Below are 22,514 nucleotides of genomic sequence, written 5' to 3'. Positions count from 1 at the left end.
CACTAGCCAAGAAATTTAAAAATGTGCCATAAAGAAAAAACAGAGGGGAAGAAAGAGACAGAGGGAGACAGAAGGGGAAGAGAGAAACCAGAGTAACATGGAAGCCCCGGCAGAAGACATGGTTTGCTTTCCATTAATCAATTACTATGATTTACCACCTCAGAGATTAAAGTAGAAAAACATGTGAACATACCAATAGAGAAAAAAGGGCATTTGATAATATTTAACATAAGATAGGGGGGAAAAAACCTTCATAGAAAACCAAATACAGAAGACAGCCTCTCAAATCTGAAAGGTCCAATGACAACATTTGTAAAAAGATAAATTCAACTGTGAAGCATTAAAACCATCCCCTTTAAAAGTCAGGATGAGGGGCCTTTGGCCCAGGGCATAATCCTGGAGTCCCAGGATCGAGTTCCACATCGGGCTCTCTGCAGGAGCCTGATTCTCTCTCTGCCTGTGTGTCTCTGCACCCCCCCCCCCACTCCCCGCTCATGAAAAAAAAAAAAAAAAAAAAAGGCAGCATGGAAGAGGACCACTCTCCATACTTCTATACAACCCTGTGGCAGAAGTCCAAGCCAATATACCAAGAAGAGGAAAACTGCTATTATTCATACACAATATAGTATCTACATGAAAAACTCAAAATAATTTTCAAACTGCTACAATTAACAATAGAAGTTGACTGGTTGCTGGATTCATGATTAATATATAAAAGAAAATTTAATGCTAGAACGCTGGCTTTTTTTTTTTAAGATTTTATTTATTTATTCATGAGACACACAGAGAAAAGGGGGGGGGGAGGGCAGAGACACAGGCAGAGGGAGAAGCAGGCTCCATTGCAGGGAGCCTGATGTGGGAATCGATCCTGGGACTCCAGGACCACGCCCTGGGCCAAAGGCAGACGCTAAACCACTGAGCCACTCAGGGATCCCCATAGATAGTTTCAAAATTACTTTTAATATAGAAAAATAAATGAGCAGAAACTGTTACTACGATCCTCGATCCTCGGAGCAGAATGCTCTCCTGCCTCACCTGACTCTCACTGATCCCTGTGGGTTTCACTCCATTTTAATGAGGACTTGGTTCTCATCCCTCCAACTCAGTCAAGCTTTTACTTTCTCACTGTGGCCCGCTGATTTCTCCCATCTCTAAACACAGGGCACATCTTTAACCAACAATCTGCCTCTGTGACCTAGAAACTGTTGTTTCTGCTGTGCAAGGCCCATGCACTCACTGTGCACTGCCATCACGGACACCTCAGACCTAACTGTCCTTCCCAGTACACCTCATGCTATGATGTGTTATATGTTCTATGTTACAGGCACTCAGCTCAAAGCCAGCTTACCATTTAAAAAAAGTAAAGGTCTTAAGATAATATTTATATCTAATTATAAATGACAACTCAAAACAGAACCTAAACAAAATCTCATAAACTCTGAAAATTGTACACAAATGAGATAAATGATGAGATTTTAAACTAAATTCAACCATGCCCAAATAAATGAGTCTTTTTAAAGTTCTCTATCCTGTATTATATAAAAAGCAGGAAGTAATTCAAGAAAGTAATTCATTTATCTGAACTATGAATAAAAAAATCCTCTTTATTCACAACATAGATCCTCTAAAGGGAAAGAAAAGCATCAATAAAAAGAAAATATCAATCTTTTGAGTTATTCAAAGCAGATATAAAAATCCAAACATGTGCATGCATGTTGTTTTTAGAAAAGAACAACAGTTGCAAAAGTTCTTACCTAGAATGAATTTATACTTAACTCTCTGTCAATGATTCGAGTCATAATTTATCAGAGCTGCATGGACTTGCAGGTAACAAGCAGCAGAAAAAAAAGCAGGAGGAGGGCTGTACAGAGAACTGGAACCCACATGCAAGGAGTAACACACAGTATTTTTGAGGTTGAGAACTATAGCCCCCAGCATCCTGGAGCCCGTGCCCCAAGCCGGCTGCCAGGACACCAGCCTATCACGGCACAGAGTAGGAGTCAAATTCATGACTCAGTCGTCAGGAAGAGGCTAAGGTTTCCGGATCACACTCTGGTCCAAGAAGGTAAAATCTCTGTGGCCTCGAGAAAGATCTCCACCCAGAAGAGTTCTGCCCCTGTCATCCTTAGAGGAGTAAGTTACTGCTTTCCAAACACCTTTTATCGTGATTTCCAGAGAGCCAATGTTTGACCACAATAGATATCAAACTTTGTGAACTTTTAATAATAATTTATATGTCAAGTTTTATGATAAACATAAAAGCGCTTACTAAATTTTTAATCAATATATAAAATACCTCTTAAAATAACAAAACAAATTCTACCAAAAACATTCTCACAGTGATGCCTGGGTGGCTCAGCAGTTGAGCATCTGCCTTTGGCTTGGGGCATGATACCGGGGTCCTGGGATAGAGTCTCATATTGGGCTCCCCACAGGGAGCCTGCTTCTCCCTCTGGCTGTGTCTATGCATCTCTCTGTCTCTCATGAATAAATAAAATCTTTAAAAAAAAAGAAAAACATTCTCACAGAACTACACTGACAGCTTCAGTTGGCAGAGTGTGTACAACCTGGACATGTGATCCAAGCTAATTTGAAGCTGCTAAGAAGAGGTGATGCTCATGGTCTCCTCAGGGTGCCAAACGGCACTCAACTCCCCCTGCATGGCGAGTTCCAAAAACAGTCACTACAGTAAACGTGTCCTGCTCCCTGAGAAGTTTCAACCAAAGAAATACCTTTCTATGGAAGCATGTCCCCATCTTGCACAATATGTGAGGGATCAACTAAAAAAAAAAAAAAAAATGCTGGCTCTAACTTGTACTGAGGATCACATTTAATCTAAAATTCAGTAGAACTAGGTAAACTTGCTCAGTCATCTACGTGTGTGTTTATTCAGACACTTCACAAATTAGCCAACATGATCTCTGTGAACCCCACAGCAGACTGGTCCATATTCGAGTCATATGCATGCTTCGTGGAAATCCTGTCCTGCCACCAGCTGAGGCTTGAGGATGCAGAGTGTCCTCCTCCAGTCCTGGAGCCATTCCCTCTCGGGGTCCCCTGGGAGAGCACCTGCCAAGGTCTGAGTGCCGTCTGAGGTATGACAGCAGCCAGCACCCACCCACAGGAGGTTCTACAGGTGGCACGTGTCCACCCTTTATCAGGTGCACAGGAAAAAATGCAAGGTCACTTATTCCAAGAAGATTTTGCACAGCGAATAAAAAATGCGTGGAAATGGTGCTTTTCCCCCCTTCTTTCCTCCCTGGATACCAGGAATCCCTGGATGATAAAGTGCTTCAATTCCATCATCCTGGTTTTCACTTGGGGACAAGGGGGGCAGATCAAGGGAAAGAGAAGAGCTACCACATTCTGTGGGTTCACACAACAGCCCACCACATGCCAATGCTGAGAAGACCTGCTCAGAGGGAAGCCCTGCTCAGTGCTCCCAGAGCTGAGTGTTCACTGCTCTGCCTACAAGAGAGGGCTCGCTCCCCAAGACACCATGAGGGTCCCTAAGGAAACACATCTAGGGGACCACTCTCGCCCAAAGGATGGAAACCCCTTGCATGGAGGAGGACATAGCTACGGCCGCCCTGGAGCAAGAGTCATCGTGAGGCCCACAGGTGCTCAGGGGCAAACAGAAGGGGTGCGGCCACCCAGCAGCCCACACAAGGGCCTGGAGGCTCAGAAACATCCTGGGCACTGTGGGCACAGGTAGCAGCAGCATGGTGCTTGGTGGCCTTTGGAGGAGGTCAGCTGTGTGGCACAACTGACCGGCTGCCAGAGCTCACAGAGACAGTGGGAGGGAGGCAGGGAAAGAGCACCCGATGCAGACCAGCCTGTGGAAAGGATGGGCCTCGAAACCCGTACTGTTCAGGACCCTCCCTGTGCTATCAGTGTGCATCCCGAAGTCCAGGGTGGGGGCAGGTTGTGGGGAGGGCAGCAGCCAGAACACTGGGGAGCTGGAGTTGCAGGGACATGGGGGAAACGGCCAAGGGTCCAGCCCAGAGCTGCGCTCACAAGTCTGGCGGCGGCGCTATGGGAAGGGAAGGGCCAGACATGGTCAGCACACGGCTGCAGGGAGCAGCAAAGACGATCCGGGAACAAGCCCGAGGGACTGTCAGGAGAAGACAGCAATCACAGGGAAAGATGTTACAAGTGTCATGGTTTCTAATTTTAAATATAAAACAAATAGTTCGATACTATCAGAACATTCAGCAAACATACCTCCTTCAAGAAAAAAAAAATAGGCGTATCAACATGCCCTCCAAAACACGCAAACCTTAAAGCATATTAAAATTACCAGGCAGAAATGGTGACTTCTTCTTTATAATTTTTTTTTCTTTTTTATCCAACTTCTCTGGGCTTTCTTGTTCTTTTTCCTGCTCTGCATCTGTGGGGTGGGTCTGTTCACTCGCAGTGTGAGGAGCATCTGGATTTTGGCTCTGCGCAGAGGACGTCCTGGCGTGGCTGGTGTCGTGAGCGTGTGCTGCAGCTGGAATTGAAGACAGCCCACTGTTTTCTAAGGCTTGCTGAGACAGAACAGAACTAACAGGTTAGGAGGTGGGAGGCCCAAATCTGCCTGCCAAAATCAATTACAAAGATGCAATAAGGCTTTACCCAGAGTTCTAACTCCACCCTACCAGCAATGTGAAAACCTGCACTGCCAACAGTCACTTATAAGACAGACTTGCAACTCCTTGAAGCTAAAATGTCCCTTCTGATAACTGACATCTCACCTCCACAAAATGCAGAATGGTAAATCAAAACAAATTGGAATTAAATATTTTGACATCTAGAAATTTTACTTCAGGCTACTTTGCCTAACTCTAAACAGATCTGGGTTTAAGTTATATGGGTTTTAAGTTATAGTAAGTTTGCCCTTAAGACCTCGGCTGCCATGCTCTCTTCCCCCCAACTCATCCCCCCAATAGTACAGATAGGACAGATAGGACACAGGTTAGTTTTTATAACTGGTAACTAAATAGGAAGGATAAAGCAGGCCAGCTCTGTTTGCAAACATAGGATCTGAGGATAAAGCTGGGCTGGTGGAGAAAAATTAGAAAAACATGCTTTGCCCCACTGCCTTCTTCTCTCCCATGTGGGCATGGACCATCCACACGCTGATAAGAGAGGTGGAAATGACTCTCTCCAATAGTTACACAGGATATAGGAAAGTTCTGGAAAACCTATTCTTCTCAAGTAAATCACTTACAGAGAAAACTAAGTTTTTAACTTTTGCTAAATTTACAGATTAACCATTTAGAACTCTGCACTGTCCGTAAACACGTCCTGTGTTCCGACAGGATGCTTTAAGTTAGGGCACATATTTAATGATGATTCCCCTTTGACAAGACCTGACGATTTATTTTTCGGTCTTGGACAAGCACGGACAAGAGCACGAAGGTGCACCTCACCTGCAAAATGTCCTGGTTGATGCCCACCGTGATGCTGAGCTGCTGGCCAGGCTGCGGGGGCTGGCTGGACTCTGCCGGCCCCGGCTCCGAGAGCTCCAGGAGCTGCTGGATGACGTCGGTCACGGCCTGTGAATTCTGCTGGCTTGATGCGGACGTGACGTGGACTTCCGTCTGCTGGAGAGGTAACGTCTGGAACAGTGTGGCCTGAAACACAGCAGCCGCATCATTGAAAATGTCAGAAGTATATTCATTTGTACTTCAATTTGAAAAAAAAAAAAAAAAGAAAGACAGGAAGAGGCACATCTTCCTTATGAGCATTAAAATCTAACAATATCCCAATCATAAATTTTAAATAAAATGCCTCATTGATTTTTCCATTAGGCATAATCAGGCCCTTGAAGGAACATGCTGAACAAACTGTCGCACTACTTGTTCCAAGGATTCATTAAGTGGCAGCAGAGGCGATCAGCTCAAGGTGAGGGTTTGAGTTCACAGGCCTCACCTTCGTGCCTTGCCCAGTAAAACACAGAAGCAAACGGGTTACAAAATAAAGAAAATAAGAGAGAAACCACTGTGGCCAAAATAATTCAGGAGATTTCTGAAAGAGGGGCACTAGAGGCAGAAGCGCTCAGGAAAGCCACAGCCACAAAGAGCCAAGGAGAGAGCCACCCTGACTCCCCAGGAACTCAGGAGTCTGAAATGCCACATGGAAGAGATGGTGGGAGCCAGACACAGCATCCCTCTGATCCATGAAGGTGTACCCGGGGCGTAGGGCGGAGTGGACCTAACACACCCTGCAGCCCCAGCCAGGGTGCGGCTCAGGAACTGGGGACACAGTGTGCAGGGGGAAGGGGTATAGACTGGGAGTCCTTTTTTCTCTCTGCCAACCTGAAGCTGCTCTAAGAAACAAAGTCTATCAACGATGAAGCTAAAGGTGATGGAAAAATACCTAGGGCTGACCATGAGCCCCTTTCCCCATCCACAGAAGGGATGATGGGCACTTACCCTGAGGCAACAAAAATGGGGGATCACCCCTAGAAGAGATAGAAATGAATTCCTGGGGAGCACCAGGGCACCTTTTGTGGCACTTAGTTCCCCAATGGAACAAAAAGTCCCTACGTGCTGTCACCAGGGCCCCCGAGTTTCAGAGTCGGTTCCCGGCCAAGCACAGGTCATGGAGCCCTGGGCATGCCCCTGCTCCATCTGTGCACGATCGGCTCCCACATGGGCAGCCACCTGTCCAGAGTCACAAGCCCTACAGAGCAGGGAGGATGCCGGGAGGCCCGAAGCAGATCACGCGAGGCACAGAAGAGAACTTTGAAAAAGGAAACACTAATTAGGTTTCAGGAGAAATTGCACCAAACCAGCAAAGAAAGAAGCGATCAGATCACAAAGGAAGAGTCCTTAAAAGTTAGAAGTATTAGCAGCTTCAAAAAAAATTCAATGGAAGTTTCATAAGACAGAGTAGAGGAAAACCCTCAAAAGTGGAACAAGAATCAGAAACTGTGAGAGGCAGAATAGGACAGGGAGCACCGGCCACAGGGCTGCCCAGGGCTGTCCAGGGCTTCCCAGACCAGTGCCTGAGAGAGTGCCCTTGCACGCTCGGACTCGGGAAAAAGGTAGGGCAGACTCCAGGTTTCCAAAGCCTTTTACGTTTTTAATGAAAATATAAAATTTTAAGATGATCTGGATTATTCCAGGCGATTAACCATAGCTACATACTTGATTTGCATAATTGCCAAAGAAAATGGTAAAAACACTAATATTTGATTGATTTACACTTTGAAAATCTTATTTAAAAAACAGTCCCAAATAGGGGGGCAGCCTGGGTGGCTCAGCAGTTTAGCGCCGCCTTCAGCCCAGGGCATGATCCTAGTGACCCGGGATCGAGTCCCACGTCAAGCTCCCTGTATGTAGCCTGCTTCTCCCTCTGCCTGTGTCTCTGCCTCTCTCTGTGTATGTCCCTCATGAATAAATAAATAAAATCTTTAAAAGAAAAAAAAAGACTGTCCAAAATAGGACTTTAAGACTTCACAGGCAACACCCTTTTTGAACTCGGCCACAGTAACTTCTTGCAAGATACATCCATGAAGGCAAAAGAAACAAAAACAAAAATGAACTATTGGGACTTCATCAAGATAAGAAGCTTTTGCACAGCAAAGGATACAGTCAACAAAACTCAAAGACAACCTACAGAATGGGAGAAGATATTTGCAAATGACGTATCAGATAAAGGGCTAGTTTCCAAGATCTATAAAGAACTTATTAAACTCAACACCAAAGAAACAAACAATCCAATCATGAAATGGGCGAAAGACATGAACAGAAATCTCACAGAGGAAGACATGGACATGGCCAACACGCACATGAGAAAATGCTCTGCATCACTTGCCATCAGGGAAATACAAATCAAAACCACAATGAGATACCACCTCACACCAGTGAGAATGGGGAAAATTAACAAGGCAGGAAACCACAAATGTTGGAGAGGATGCGGAGAAAGGGGAACCCTCATGCACTGTTGGTGGGAATGTGCACTGGTGCAGCCACTCTGGAAAACTGTGTGGAGGTTCCTCAAAGAGTTAAAAATAGACCTGCCCTATGACCCAGCAATTGCACTGTTGGGGGATTTACCCCAAAGATTCAGATGCAGTGAAACGCCGGGACACCTGCACCCCGATGTTTCTATCAGCAATGTCCACAACAGCCCAACTGTGGAAGGAGCCTCGGTGTCCATCGAAAGATGAATGGATAAAGAAGATGTGGTCTATGTATACAATGGAATATTACTCAGCCATTAGAAACGACAAATACCCACCATTTGCTTCAACGTGGATGGAACTGGAGGGTATTATGCTGAGTGAAATAAGTCAATCAGAGAAGGACATCATATGGTCTCATTCATTTGGGGAATATAAATAATAGTGAAAGGGAATAGAAGGGAAGAGAGAAGAAATGGGTAGGAAATATCAGAAAGGGAGACAGAACATAAAGACTCCTAACTCTGGGAAACGAACTAGGGGTGGTGAAGGGGAGGAGGGCAGGGGGTGGGGGTGAATGGGTGACGGGCACTGAGGGGGATGAGGACTGGGTGTTATTCTGTATGTTGGCAAATTGAACACTAATAAAAAATAAATTTATTAAAAAAAAAAGACTTCATTATTAGACTTTAATCATTCTCCAGTTTTAGAACTTATTTATGAAAGGCTCCCTAGTCAGGAGTAAGGCAAGGAATCATGTCAAGCTCCCAATATTGTGAGAAAAGACAACAAAACACAAACCGTAAATGAAAACCTAATGCTTAGGAAGTAAACACTAACAAATTTCCATGCTGGCAGGTGCTGACAACACCAGCAAGCTCACAAGGTCCACAGATGCACCGTCCACAGCGGTGGAGACACATCCTCTACACTCAGGCTCGGCTGCTTCCCACCAACACAGAGGGTAGGAGAGGTAACAGACCGGGGCGGAGCTGGAGACTCTCCCCAGAACCAGAACACAGGCATGCGAGTGTGTGTCGTACACTCTTACATACGTCTCAGAAAACATGATTTAGTTTCCCAAAAGTCTACAGACTCAGGAAAAAATTACCCCTGTCCCATCAGACATGGAGAAATGTTATCTTAAAAGGATCATTGATTCTTAAATGCTCACAGAGGGATAAAAAATATTCAATAGTAAACATCAATAACACTGCAGGAATTACAGTTTCATAAATTAATGATTATATTTTGTGTGATTTTCATTGGTTTCACATGACAGTCCATAAATAAGGATCATCTGATAACTATTCTAAAGTTTAAAAAGACTGGTTTTCTTTCATTAATTTAAAAATTAAGAAAGTACCCTTACCTCTTTATAAAAAAACTTTCATAGCACGTGTGTGGTACTCAATAATATTCTAAATAATATTCCATTTTAAAGGGTCACAATTAAGACAACAGATTTTGGTAAAAGGTTATCTTCCTACCAAGCAGCTTGCCAGACTCACCGTTAACACGTGAGCAGTCTCTGTAGAGCCTGCTGGATTCTGTGGTCCGCCCATGTGCATCTTGCTGATGTGAGTGTTCAGGCTACCTAGACTTTTAAATACACAACTGCATTCTGTACAATTATACGTAGGGCCATTCTTGACCTTCAAAAACAAAAAAGAAAAATACAACTTTTTACCACTAACTATGAGATAAAAATATTTAAATTACAGCAAATTTTAACATACCATTCCATTAAAAATGACAGAAGTAACCTAACTATTTAACATTACTTTTTCTCTTCAATTGGATAGCTCTAAAATCAATGACCCAAGTCTTGAATCAACACTGCCAGTGTGAGATTAATCAAAACTTCACAGTCTTTTCTATCAATTAGAACAGGTTCAGAAGTAAGAAGACAGACTTTCCAATTATTGTAATTTGGTGAAAATAAGACAGCTGACTTATATTCTCAGTTTCTTCAGTGGTTACATACAGTGTAAAATAATAAGGTTTACGAAGGTGTAAACGGCACTGTAACTAAGCCTTTGGCCGTTCCTATATACATGTTGGGAAGGATGGCCACTGGCTGAAAGTTTTCATTACCAATCCCTATAGTCAACCTGTTACAGCTATGATAAGGCCAACAGTGGTCACCAGAGAGGAGAGAAATGCAGGGGGGCCTGCAGGCACACAGAAAGCACCCAGACTATTCCTTCACCCATTATTCAAGTTCAGCATTAGTTATCCTTATAATTATCAAGGCCAGCCTAAAAACTGACCGGCCTCTTCTATACATAGAAACTGTTCCACTTCTAGCACCTTGTTAAGAACCAAATTTAAGGTGTTAGTTTCATCACAGGACTAGATAACATTTACAAACCAGTCCTCAGAGGTCATTTCTGGAACATGGCCATCCGCCACCACAGGTCCAGGGGGTCTGAGGCCAGGTGCCAGGAGAGCCCCTACCCTTCTGGAGGGGTTTCCTGACCTCAGGGGCAGCAGCAAGCATTTCACAAGCCTGCTCGGAGGTGACGGTGAGGGTTCTCTGGGTGCCACACAAGGAAATAGTCACCTTGAAGCAATCGTCAGCACATAGAGGCAGCTCCCCAAGAATAATTGGTCTAAGCCACTTCTACTCTCCTGAGATCTAAAGGAAATCTCACTCCATATTATCACTGCCTCACTAATATTTATGTGTCCTTCCTCATGTATGTTGGTTTTGGATAATAAAACTTAGTTTGTAAAAGTAACTCATTGTATATGGAAGGTCAAATCTGCTTATAAACTATGTGAAGTATGTATGATCTTTTTATTTCAGTAATACTGAAGGCATTATTCCAGGGAAAACATTTAAAAATACACATTTGCTTTTAAAAAATGAGTCTTCATTCTGCAAAACAGTTACATAAAAGAAAATGATCCGTGATAAAAGTGTCTGTCACTTAGATGTTTATTTATATTCTACAATTAGACTATAAATAAAACACCAAATCATAACAGTAAGTAGGAGCAAAGAATAACCTGCTTACAAGACACACTTCCAGAGGCTTTATAAATCAGTATGATCTGCAGACACAAGAAATGGTGAACATGAGTGTCACTGAAATAGTTAACACAGAGAAAACCAGACCAGGGCTCTGGCTGGTAAAACATGGACAAGGCCACATGTGAGTCTAGCAATAATAATAGGAATAGGAAAAATACTTTGTTCCCTCAATTTATTTTTTCTCTTTCAATTTTTTACACTTGATAGTATCTGTGTTTCAAATTTGCTAAAGGGATGAAGTATGTTAACAATGAGATCAATGGATCATAACTAATAAAGGTATAATTAGTTTCACACATTTATTCATCAAAGCTATAACAGCGTCCATAAGACATGAAAAAATAATTTTATATTTCTGCAATATATAAGCCAAAACGTTTCCACATACAGATCTGTTTCTCTCTCTCTTTCTCTCTCTCTCTCTCTCTATATATATATATATATATGTATTTGCTTGCTTGTTTGTTTAAAACAAAGTCTGCTCTGTACAAATTCTAAATCTGCATTTTCAAAGTAGACAGTGATTTCTCAGGCTGACTCTTTCCCTCCAGAGCCATCCACTAAAACCTGTGAGGACCACACATACCCAAGTGTCATGTTTACCTCTGAGTGAACTCTCTGCACATGTGACTGCAGGTTCCCTTTTTGTGAAAAGGCAGCAGGACAAAAGGCACAGGCGTGGGGTTTTTCACCTGTATGTTTAATCATGTGAGTTTGCAGTGCCCCCTTCTGGTTAAAAGCTTTCCCACATTCAGTACATTTAAACGGCCTTTCACCTAGAGAGGGAAAAAAATGATCAAAATGTAATTCCACATTGTATGAGCATCTGATGAATTAAAAGAGAAATGCATTACCCCCAAACTCGAGACCCCAAACCTATCTGTCCAGACAGAACACCGCCTGTACTGTAGACTCGTACATCCCACTGTCTACTCAAAATCTCAAAGTTAGGACCAAGGCCACACAAAGGACAGAAAAGCCAACGTTACCATCCAGGTCTAGCTAGTGCTAAGGCACACGTCCCATCTTTCCCTTTGAGCCATATCCTGAATCACCCAAAAGCAAGTGTATTTCCTACCTGTGTGTATCCTAATGTGCCGAGTTAGCTGACTTGGCTTCTGAAATGTCTTTCCACAGTGTGGGCATGAATATGTGAATCCACTCCTGTCGATGTTCCGATTATAAGACCTTGTACTTGATACCCTAGGATAACACAGGGGGAAATATTCATGAAGTCATCTCTTCTGTATCGCAATTACAAGATTAAAACAATACCAGCAAGTGTGGCTGACCAGTGGTCAGAACATGCTTCAGTGAGAAATCACATTTAAGTGTGTCTCCACAAACACGCACAGTTGTTCTGTGTGTTCATTACCATAAAATTCATTTTACCTATCTGATGAAAAGATAAACTTAGTTTTGCTTTGTTTTCTTGGTGGGGAGAGGTCAGACCGTCCCTTCTGGACATAGCTCTACCTGCGGTGGTCAGACATACAGACATGTGTGGGTATGATCCCTGCACTGCTGAGTCTTGCTTCATTCTCCAGGCTCCTTCCTTACAACACCATCCACAGGCTGCTGATCCCAAAGTTCTCCCTCCAGCAACCCAGACACAGCCCTAGACAACTCCCTGTCCACCTGACATCTCTGCGCTCAGCTACCTGCGAGCTAGTATGAACTGAACAGGATTCTGCTCATCCACCTGCTGTGCTCCCAGGCAGGACACAGCAGCTCCCATCTGGGCAAAGTCAATCCTGAGGGGTCGCCCCAGATTCTTGCTCTCTCTCACCCCTGACTTCAAGTCCATCTCCAAAAGTTACTGGTTTCACTCAAAATACCTGCAAAGATGCTTAGGCCTCTCCACAGTCCAGTCATCAGACCACCATCTGAGAAGTGTCCTCTTTCCACATGAGGATTCACTGGTATCCTTGCCTCAATACCACACACACACACACACACACCCCGCCCCCAGCAGCCATGCCACAGTTAAGTTGGGGAAGGCTTCCCACTACCTTTGGGATAAAATCCTCATTCCCAGGACGGCCTCGGAGGCCCTTAACCCCTGGGCCCCACCTCCTTCAAACCTCCACAGTGGCTCCCAAGCGCCAGCCTCCTTTCTGTTTTCAAATGCAGAGAAAACTCACCGCAGCTGAGTTGGGGCAACTGCTCTCCCATCTGCTGCAATCCCCTTCTCAGGACTGGCAGTGCCCTCCTCACTTCAAACATCCTCCCCTCCTCAGCGTGGCCTGCCTAAAACAGTCCACTCGCCAACCTGCCCACCCTTCCAGCACTGCCCCACAGCAACCCAGTTTTATTTCCTTCTCCACACAAGCACTGTCTGAAACTGTCTCACTGACTATCTCCCTAATAAATGAGCACTCCATGAGGATGAAGCTGACTGGCTGGCCCATCCCTACATCCCAGAAGAGCCAGAAGCCAATGTGGCCAAGGGCATGCTGGCTGCCTAGACATCATTCATCACCTCTCCAAAACCCTTGGAGATACATCAAAATTGCCTGAGTTAAAACTTCATCAAAATAAAAATCTAGTGTGATAGAGCACAGGCAGTCTGGTTTGGGAGTTTAAAAATCACTGAAGCAGTGACGTCTTTGATGGGCACAATTAGCCAACAACAGGCAAAGTGGGGGGCATAGGAAGGGTAAGGGAGCACTGGCCCTGTGGGGGCTGTGGTCCATGCTTCTAAAACACAGCGCCTAAGAGGATAAATAAATCCTACAGAGCCTTCACACACTTTTGTGGTGGTTGTAGTTGTTCTTTAAAAGCACACATAATTCCTAAACTTCAGAGCTTGGAATGGCGGTGAGCCAAACTAGTAAGAGCAGTTAAAGAAAACTGATACTGGCTTTTATAGTGTGTTGGCAAAATCAGCTCGAGTGTGACAACTGAGCATGGCCATCAGCTAACCAGAGCACAAGGGGCCAGAGGGTGCTTTGTATTTCATTTTGCTAAGAAAATGAAAATTCAATAAAAAGATACAATTAGGAATAAACCAAATATGAAACCTTGAAAGACATGTTAAGTTTTACTAGAAATAAATGCATGTATGCATTTAAGTACAGTCATATTTGCTACTATTATGAGCTCTAAAACTAGGCAGTAAAAAAATAAAAAATAAAACCAGGCAGTTATTAGGGTTTAAATCCTTGACGCTTGAAATCTTTGAGCTGTAAAACCATGGGAAAGTAACTTATACTCTAGGGCTTCTCATTCACCAAGTGGGGACATTAAAGTATCCTGGTCTGGTAGGGCTGCTAGTCATGATTAAATAAAGTCTTACGGACATATATTAATATACACACCAAGCACCGTGTCAGGAACACGTAAGTTCTAAACAGGTAGTATAAATAAACTAATTCGTTCAAAAGGGTGCTGACCTGGCCTTTGCAGACCTACTTTATACACCTTGTCACTTTGCTATAAAAACGTTTTGCCAATACCTTGTTCTGCAACTTTTAACACTATAATACTAGCTAAAAATTTCTGCTCATGCAGCCTGATGCCTATTTAAAAATTTTTCAGCTTATCTTTCTTACCGGAGACATGACTACACGTTTTAGGATATCCTGACACCACGACAAGATTAGCATCTGTGTAGCCATTTCTAAAGTAGACAGTATTTTTAACTAAACCCAGCAAACTACACCAATCTTTAATATATCGTATAGATTTCTTTTTTTCTACCAAGCCCAAGCAAAGGCTCATACCTAATTTTGTAATGAGTCTTCATGTGCTCCTTCAGCTGTGAGGATGTCTCAAACTCCTTCCTACAGGCCTTGCAGGTGTGAACCCGGTTCCCGGCCAGCTCCTGGCGGTGCTCTTCCATGTGTATGGCCAACTGGCTCTGCAGAGTGAACTCATCCCCACACTCAGAGCAGATGAGATTCTGCAAAAGCAAAGGCCTTCCGTGAGTAGAGTAAATGTTTCAAGACCATGACTTCTTAAAACAACTGGTACTGGAAATGATCAATACACACACTACTCTTTCCTCTAGAACAAAAACTATTTTCACTCTCAAAAAATGTGTCAATCTGTCCAAATATGAATATATAAAAATCATCTCCATTGGAAGAAAAAGACAGGCATGGAAACAGGTGAGAGAACAATGCCATTTCTGAGCACAGTGAGCTCTCTAACTGGCTGCTGCGCACCTGCCATTTCATACATCTGTGCTGTGCAAATGTTAGAGAAGCAGAATGACTTCACCACCACAGAAGGGTCAGGAACAGAATTCAAATGAAGATTACAGTTTAATAGACTCCCTTAAAACAAAATGAGAGCCGATAAATTTTTAAACGGAAACACTTATCATTGTTTCAATCTGTTTTACAGGCAGCCTCTCACAGAGAACTCTGGGACTCTGTCCAGACACGGCTTGCTCGGCACTGGAAACAGGTGTATATGAACAGCGCCGTGAAAGAAGTGTAAAATACACCAGGTATTTCAAACACTTCTGCAAAAAGCAATAAAACAGCTCAATAACATTTAATATGAATAATATTTTGGATGTATTTTCAAAATAAGACATAGTAAAATAAAATTTATTTAATCTGTTGTATTTGGGTTTTTACTTTTTTAGTATGGCTACTATAAATTTTAAATGACCCCTCTGTCAATTGGGCAACATGGGCCCATATGTTCTAGAGTTGGGTGGTTCCCCACCAGCTATAGCATTTGGATGTTAACCACCCTAAGTCTGTGACACGGGGATGCCAGTAGCATCTGCCCTCACAGGGTTATTAGGAAGTTAAACAAGATGATCCATGCAGGATGCGCAACAGAGAGCATGGCACAGAGGGAGAATTCAGGGACTCTCCTCAATAGGAACTGCTGCCTGACCACAATGTGTGATTAGCAGATTCATTCAGAGTCCAGCACACAATTTTTTAAAAGATCCTCAAAATAAAGTGTCCAAACACGGAGAAAAAATGAGTGTAATCTGTCAATGAGCATAAACTGTTATTTCCAAATAGCAAAACAAAAACAAAAACGGGTAAAAATCAATTTTATTTTAATATATTTTAATTTGAAAATATATCAAAATCTTCACATAGTAAAAGTTACTGAGCTATTGTTCCATCAGACTTTCTTTTCATTCCCGTACACAATAGTCCAGTCAGTGTGAGTATGCCCCACGAAAATGACTATTTCATCAATACCAAGAGCATCCCTGGCAGAAAAAGACTAGCTGAATGGAGTATGTTGAGCGATTCAATAAAGACTTCCACTTAAGTAACTTGTTAGTATTATTATATAATTTAAGGAAATAATGAACTACTAAATTGTCAGCATCTTGATGATAAAATTCTTTTTGGGAAGCTGTCAAAAAGAAAAAAAAAATACCTAACATAATCTGGTGCATCCTTTTAAAAAAAAAATTAAAAATCACTCCCAAATGTGTAGGGCAAAACTGTCATTTCCACCAAGGACTCCCATAACTGGTGCCCACCCTGTAACTGGGAAGTAAAATGTAGCTCCCCTGCCCTGGCCCGTCCTCACCCCACTCATCTACTGCTCTGGCTCAGACTCATCCTCTCCTCCTTACTTTTTTGCCAAGTGATAGGATTGGTCTATTTCAGAAGCTACCGACACTTGTCAGGATTCTGAATGAAAGCCCTGTTCACGCCACTTCCATCGTGGGCAGGAGCCCTGGGGCTGCAGGCAAAGTGCAGCACAGAACAGCGCCGTGAAAGAAGTGTCTTCGGCGTCTCCACTTCACACCTCGAAAGCCCGGGGCACCAGGACAGCCTTCCCCCCTGCCCCCCGCCCGCCGGCAACTGCGAGAAAACCCCAGCAAGGAGCCCACACCCCTGCTACCTCGAGGACTGAGGACCAAGGGCCACTAAGGGACATGCCGTGTCTAGCATCCTCCACGTTCAGAGCTACCGTCATTCCTCAAGCCTACAGTGACCACTTTCTCCCCTAGAAACAGACCCTTCTGGGTAATTCGTCATGGACGAGTGGCAAGCACAGCATTCTGATCAGCCTCCACCCTGCTGAAGATCTAATTTTTACAGGTCAGAGTACAAAACATGAAACATACTTGCTGCCCTGAGCCCCCCACCCCAGGGCCACGGCCTGATCCTTCCCTGCAGCCCCATCTCCTGGACCTTCACTCACACCCTCTAGATGCCAGCACTGGCTCCCTGCCCTGGGCTTCCTTGGGGACCTCTGGGTTCCCCATCCCACTGCCAAGCCCTTCAACTGAGGTCTTTATAGTCACTGCATCTTTCACTCTAATTTCCCTTTTTTCTCTATTTGTTTTTTCATTTGTTTCAAAAAAACTCACAAGGCAATTTTAGGATGACTGCTTTAAAATCCTTGCCCAATAATTCTGGCATTGGGGTCTTTTCCTGTTGGAACTATCGTAGCTCTTGGTCTGCTGCGTGATTCTCAACCATATCCTGGACATTCTGGGTGTTATACTGTGAGGCTCTAGGTCCTGTTTTAGCAACCAGTCACTCTGCCTGGATGCAGCATGGGACAACGTCAGGGATGGAGGTCACCCTGCAGCGCCCCACTGACCCCAGGGTTGGAAAGCACAGCATGGACTAGGCCATCTGGCACCACCTGGTTAATGTCACTGCTGCCAGGGGCAGTGAGGCTCAACTCCACCCTGACCCACTGACACTCAGAGAATCAGGACCCTGCCTGCTGCTGCCGGGCAAAGTAGGAGAGGTCAACTTCCAGCACGGATGGCTCTGCTAACACCAATGGGTGGGGGACCTGGGTGTCACCCTTCTGCCAGGAGAAGGATGCAAGATTAGCCCCCTCCCTAATCCCAGGCAGTCATAGGATCAGAAGGCCATCTGTTTCTGAGGAACAAGGGACACCATGGGCTGGAAGAGGATCACTTGCAGCTTTGTAGTTGGGGATTGGTGGGAGCATCGTCAAAAAGATTTAGTCGGTAAACCACCCTCTTGCCAGTTTTGGCAAAGGGGAACCAAGTTTTCTTGAAGCGTTTTGTCTGTGACTACTGGCAGAAGGCTAGAGGCTTGTCCAGCAACCCATCCAGGTGTGTGGGAGGGAGAAATGCCCCAGAATTCACTGCCACGCTGCTGCCCGGCCCCAAAGCCCGAGTGACCTATCTCCTTCCCACTCCTTCAGGGTTATATCCTCACTACACAGTGGCGGGGGGGGGGGGGGGCGGACAGATAAGGCTCCTTCATGTTAGCTGGACTCTTACAGGCTATTGACTTCTTCCTGTCCTAACATATCAGATACACTTCAAGTCACTGAGGAATATAAACACACCAAACAGAAAAAGGTGGCCAAAGATGTATGATTTTTAACATCTGTGGGCAAGATTGATAACACTGTTCCAGTATCTTACAGGGTGACACTTCCTCACTGAGCATATGGCATCCAGCCACAAGCTGGACTTCCCAGCCTAAGTGCTCCAGCCCCCTGCATGCCCCTTTCACCCCCTATCCTCGAGCCATGGGAGGTGACCTAGGAGGGGCAGGCGGAGTCCCGGACATCTCAGAGGGCACAGGAGCCCCCTGGCTCTGCACTGCACAAGGCTGGCCAGGCGACAAGAGGGCCACTGTGAGCCTGGACCCCACCACAACCAGGTACGGGAAGAGCGCCCTCGTTTTCATGCACACGGCCAACACACCCACGGCCAACACACCCACGACCAACACACCCACACCTGAACCAAGCCCAGCCGAGCCCCAGTCACAAGCCCCTGCCTGGCCCAGGATGCCCATGTCGGTTACGGAGGATCCCGCCCCAGCTTCCAACAGCCCCCTCAGGGCTGCACGCATCTACACTGCTCCGCCGTTGCTGCAGGCCCTGCCGGAGCCCCTGCAACTACTCGCCCCTCCGCCACGATCATTCACCGCAGAGACGCATGATCTGTCCTGCTCCAAGAGAATCAAGAGACAGGACAGCAACAGTACTAGGAAGTAAAATCTAATCCTCCTCCCAGGAAGTACGTGTTTCTCAAAGACCTTTTTAGGGAAAAAACCAGCAGTGAGAGACAATGAGACGCTGACCTCCTCACAAGCAGGGCAGCGAAAGGCACAGACAGCTGAGGTCTCAGTGGTGACACCGAGGGTCAGGTGAGGCCAGCTGCCCACACATGTGGCTTCCAGGACAGGACGTCAGAGCACAGCTTAAATTGACAACAAACTGACAGCAGCAAAGAGTTAAAGAGTAGATCATCCTCAGAGGGGCAGGTGGTGAGCCCCACTTGGAGGAACAATGTGGGAAAGAACATGGGCAAAGGGTGTGCAAGAGAAAGTACATCGCAGGGAAGATTCTGAAACTAATGTCCAAGAAACTAAACACCTGGAAATGATAAGTTAGTGACTCCCATTCCCCATCCCAGAGAAAGTCATAGTCGATCTTAGAAGACAGCCCTGAAGAAGAGGTGCCATGAGGCACATGGGTGGCCACGAGGGGACAGCAGGGAACGGCTGTGCCCTGGGTGCCACAGCCATCTTCACCCACCCCGGGTGACCCTGTTGGCTGTCCCAGCCCAGACTGATTCAACACTGTCAACATGTTCACTTTTCCCCTGTAACAATCTAAACATTTAATTCAGTCAAAATAAAAGTACCAGATGATTTTTAACTAGGCGAAATTCTAAAGTTCACATTAATGGTAAACCAGAAAAGGAAAACAGGAACCCTTCGAACATTTGTTTATCATTACAGAGAAACAGAGCAAAGACAAAGATGACACAAGGTGGAGGTCCCCAGGAAGCCCCGGGAGGACAGGGCAGAGGGTACAGGGGCGGCAGTTCTTCTGATGCTCCTTGTTTGTGCCATTTTGACTTGTAATAGGAAGTGACTATCCACATATTCAAAACTGAAGCCCCCCTCCCTGCCCACCCGGCCCCAGCCCCTACCGGCTGTGTGGTCACACTGACTGGACCTGAGGAAGGGTAGTCAGGAAGAAAAGGGAAAGGGTGTGCCTAAAACAGGAAGCCCTGAATTGACTTCAATCCTAGAGGATTTTTAGTAGGCTTCCTTACGGGGCGGGGCTACTGTAAGTAGCCAGGCTACTGTAAAACTATTTCAGAGGTAATTACAGGATAGAGCAAAAGAGGGAGTGAGTGTGCCACTGCTGGGGCCCAGGTCCCCAAAGCCCCCATGATGGAGGATGGGACACAGGACACAGGAACCTGAGCTGGTGGGAGGCAAAGCAGTCCTGTAAGGAGTGAGTGGAGGTGGAGGGATTGGTGTGAACTCCCGAGCTGTGAGATGTGTGCGTGCTGCACCGTACGTGGACCTGTGCTAGGAGATGCAGTGGGGTTTTAAAAAATAATAATTTTAGATTTGGGAAGAATCTGTAACCAAGTTACAAGAACCAGAATCATAAATGAATAGCTTGCCTGCTGTAGCTTTGTTCGTAAAGACAGAGGCTGAAAACCATCGTGTGTCTGCCGGGAGAGACTTGCTGATTGTGACGTATGTGTGCACAATGTAATGCCATGTGCTGTTCACAAGACAGCTCCACGATGCACAGAGGTGTCACAGAGCAAAGGAGCAGGAAACTGAAGACAACAGGCACAGAATGGATGGCTTGTACTCTCGAGGCTGCGGAGGACATCTGTCTGTGCCCAAAATGCCTGGCTAAGGGCACAGAAGCTGCTTCCAGAACTAGAAATCATGTTCCACGCCCTCCTCTACTCTGATTTCTTACTGGGTACATGCACAACTTGGGCCAGAATCCTTTAGTATACCCTTCAACACAGGCACTTTCTGCTTTCCAAAAAAGACAAAAGCAAAAACAAAAAAAACAATGAGTTGAAACAAGGCAGACCTACACTCTGCAGAAGGTGAAAAGCAGCACAGGCTTTCTAGAACATAATGTGGCATTCTATAAAGAACTTGAAAAAATGGTATTAATTCAGTAAATCCAACCATAGGAATCCATCCTAATGAAATAATTAAAGATGTATACAAAGATGTACTATGTATAATATTTTCAAAGTGTAAGTAATTTAAATGTTAAATAACAAAAGAAATGATTGCATATCATTATGCTATATCCAGATGCAGAACACAAATAATGTAATTTAAGATGCTGACATGGAGAAACACTCATAATGTAGTAAGTGAAAATGGGGAAAGATATATTTACAAATATATTAAGGAAAAACAATAGGTTATAAAACAGTAGCATAAATATTTTTAAATTAAACTATTCTTAAATACATAAACTATTATGGAAAGCACATAGAGAAAAAAAAAAAAAAAAGCTGAAAGACTCTGTGTTCACTCTCTCCAAATGCTGTGATTCTCATTTCTTCTAATAATGTTATTACTCTTGTTAATCTTTAGTTTCTCATTTTTTCCAAAATAAACACATATTATTTATACAATTTGCTTTTAAAAAGATAAAAATAAATTAGTTTATATTAAAAAGTAAAGACATATATGAAAAGAAGAGACAAACGTATATAGAAAGTATGAATTCCATTTTTATATATGCAATTTAAATACTGTATTTGTTTTCCTGTCTCAGGAGGAAAGTATACCAGATAGTTTTCTGTAACCATCCCTCAACAGTAGAATTAAAGGTGACTTTTATTTTCTTTTTACTTTTTGCATTTTCCTAATCCTACACAATAATAATCAGGGATGGGGGGATTAATGTTTTTAAAGCAACAGTCATTTGTACCTCCAATCAGGCCCACACCCCTCGAAGCAATGGGAAGCCCCCGGTTCACACATCAGCAACACACCCCATTCACCTCAATGCACTCCCAAGACACCTGTGGCCCTTTCAAGATTGTTCACTTTGGTATATAAACTGCTTTGAGTCACCATGAATGTCTTCTCTTCTCTCAAATTCCCACAGGTTGGGGGATCCAGAAGCTGAGCGAGGAGATACTACTGTCTCCAAAAACAGAACGTTTACTTTGACCACTGAGGAATCCTGCATGGGCATAGCTGGATCTTCTGAATATGCTACACATTGAAGCATCTGCCCTAAGGGGCTGATGTGGCCAGAAAATAAAACGTTTTGTCAGTGAACTAGAGAATTAGGCAAGGCACACTGAATGATTAACTCCTGGAAATCTATAGGAAAGGCTTTTTAAACTAGTTGATACCTAAAATCCCCCTGACCAAGGATTAGATGCATTTTAAAAATCCATCAACAAAGTATAGGCCAAAATAATTACCTCTTCCTTTTCATGTAGCATAATATGCGCTTTGAGACTAGCCACTCTGGAGAATTTCTTGTTACACACAGGACAGGTAGGATCTTCCCCATTGTGGGTGCATTTATGAAGTGTCAGGTTGAATTCAACATTAAATGTTTGGGGGCACTGGTCACATCGATGTGGCTATTTGGAGAGAAAAGTCAAGAAGCCACTGAAACACAATCTTTCCACAATAAATGCCATTCAAATATTAACAAGTACCATAATCTAAAGACAATCTAAGGAACTGCTGGAGTCTCTTCTGAACCTAAAGTCAATAAATCCAAAATGGACACAGCAAAGCTCCTCACAGAATTTCTCGAAGGATTGACTATAAGGACAAAACATCTGTACAAAAAATATCCTGAACGAGAAACTCTGCATATAAACGTATCAGGATA

The 22,514-nt window shown here is 44.2% G+C and overlaps 1 protein-coding gene across 3 annotated transcripts in view; it reads right to left on the bottom strand.

The window, feature by feature from the left end:
• Positions 1-22,514, bottom strand: part of ZNF236 (zinc finger protein 236) — a 111,059-nt gene that overhangs the window by 72,599 nt on the left and 15,946 nt on the right. For all 3 annotated transcript variants that reach the window (XR_012001595.1, XM_072758139.1, XM_025997764.2), the window contains 7 exons: positions 22,093-22,257; positions 14,660-14,838; positions 12,013-12,137; positions 11,538-11,710; positions 9,406-9,549; positions 5,415-5,618; positions 4,301-4,529 (listed from right to left, as the gene is read on the bottom strand). Coding sequence is in view for 2 of the 3 variants with exons in the window: in XM_072758139.1 (XP_072614240.1) it covers positions 4,301-4,529; positions 5,415-5,618; positions 9,406-9,549; positions 11,538-11,710; positions 12,013-12,137; positions 14,660-14,838; positions 22,093-22,257 (1,219 nt within the window). In the remaining variant the exon portion in view is untranslated. The remainder of the gene's footprint in view (positions 1-4,300; positions 4,530-5,414; positions 5,619-9,405; positions 9,550-11,537; positions 11,711-12,012; positions 12,138-14,659; positions 14,839-22,092; positions 22,258-22,514) is intronic.

Source organism: Vulpes vulpes, chromosome 5, assembly GCF_048418805.1.
Source record: "Vulpes vulpes isolate BD-2025 chromosome 5, VulVul3, whole genome shotgun sequence".
In the NCBI taxonomy this organism is placed as follows: domain Eukaryota; kingdom Metazoa; phylum Chordata; class Mammalia; order Carnivora; family Canidae; genus Vulpes; species Vulpes vulpes.
Note: the sequence above shows the minus strand (reverse complement) of the source record. Positions and strands in the feature narration are given on the sequence as shown.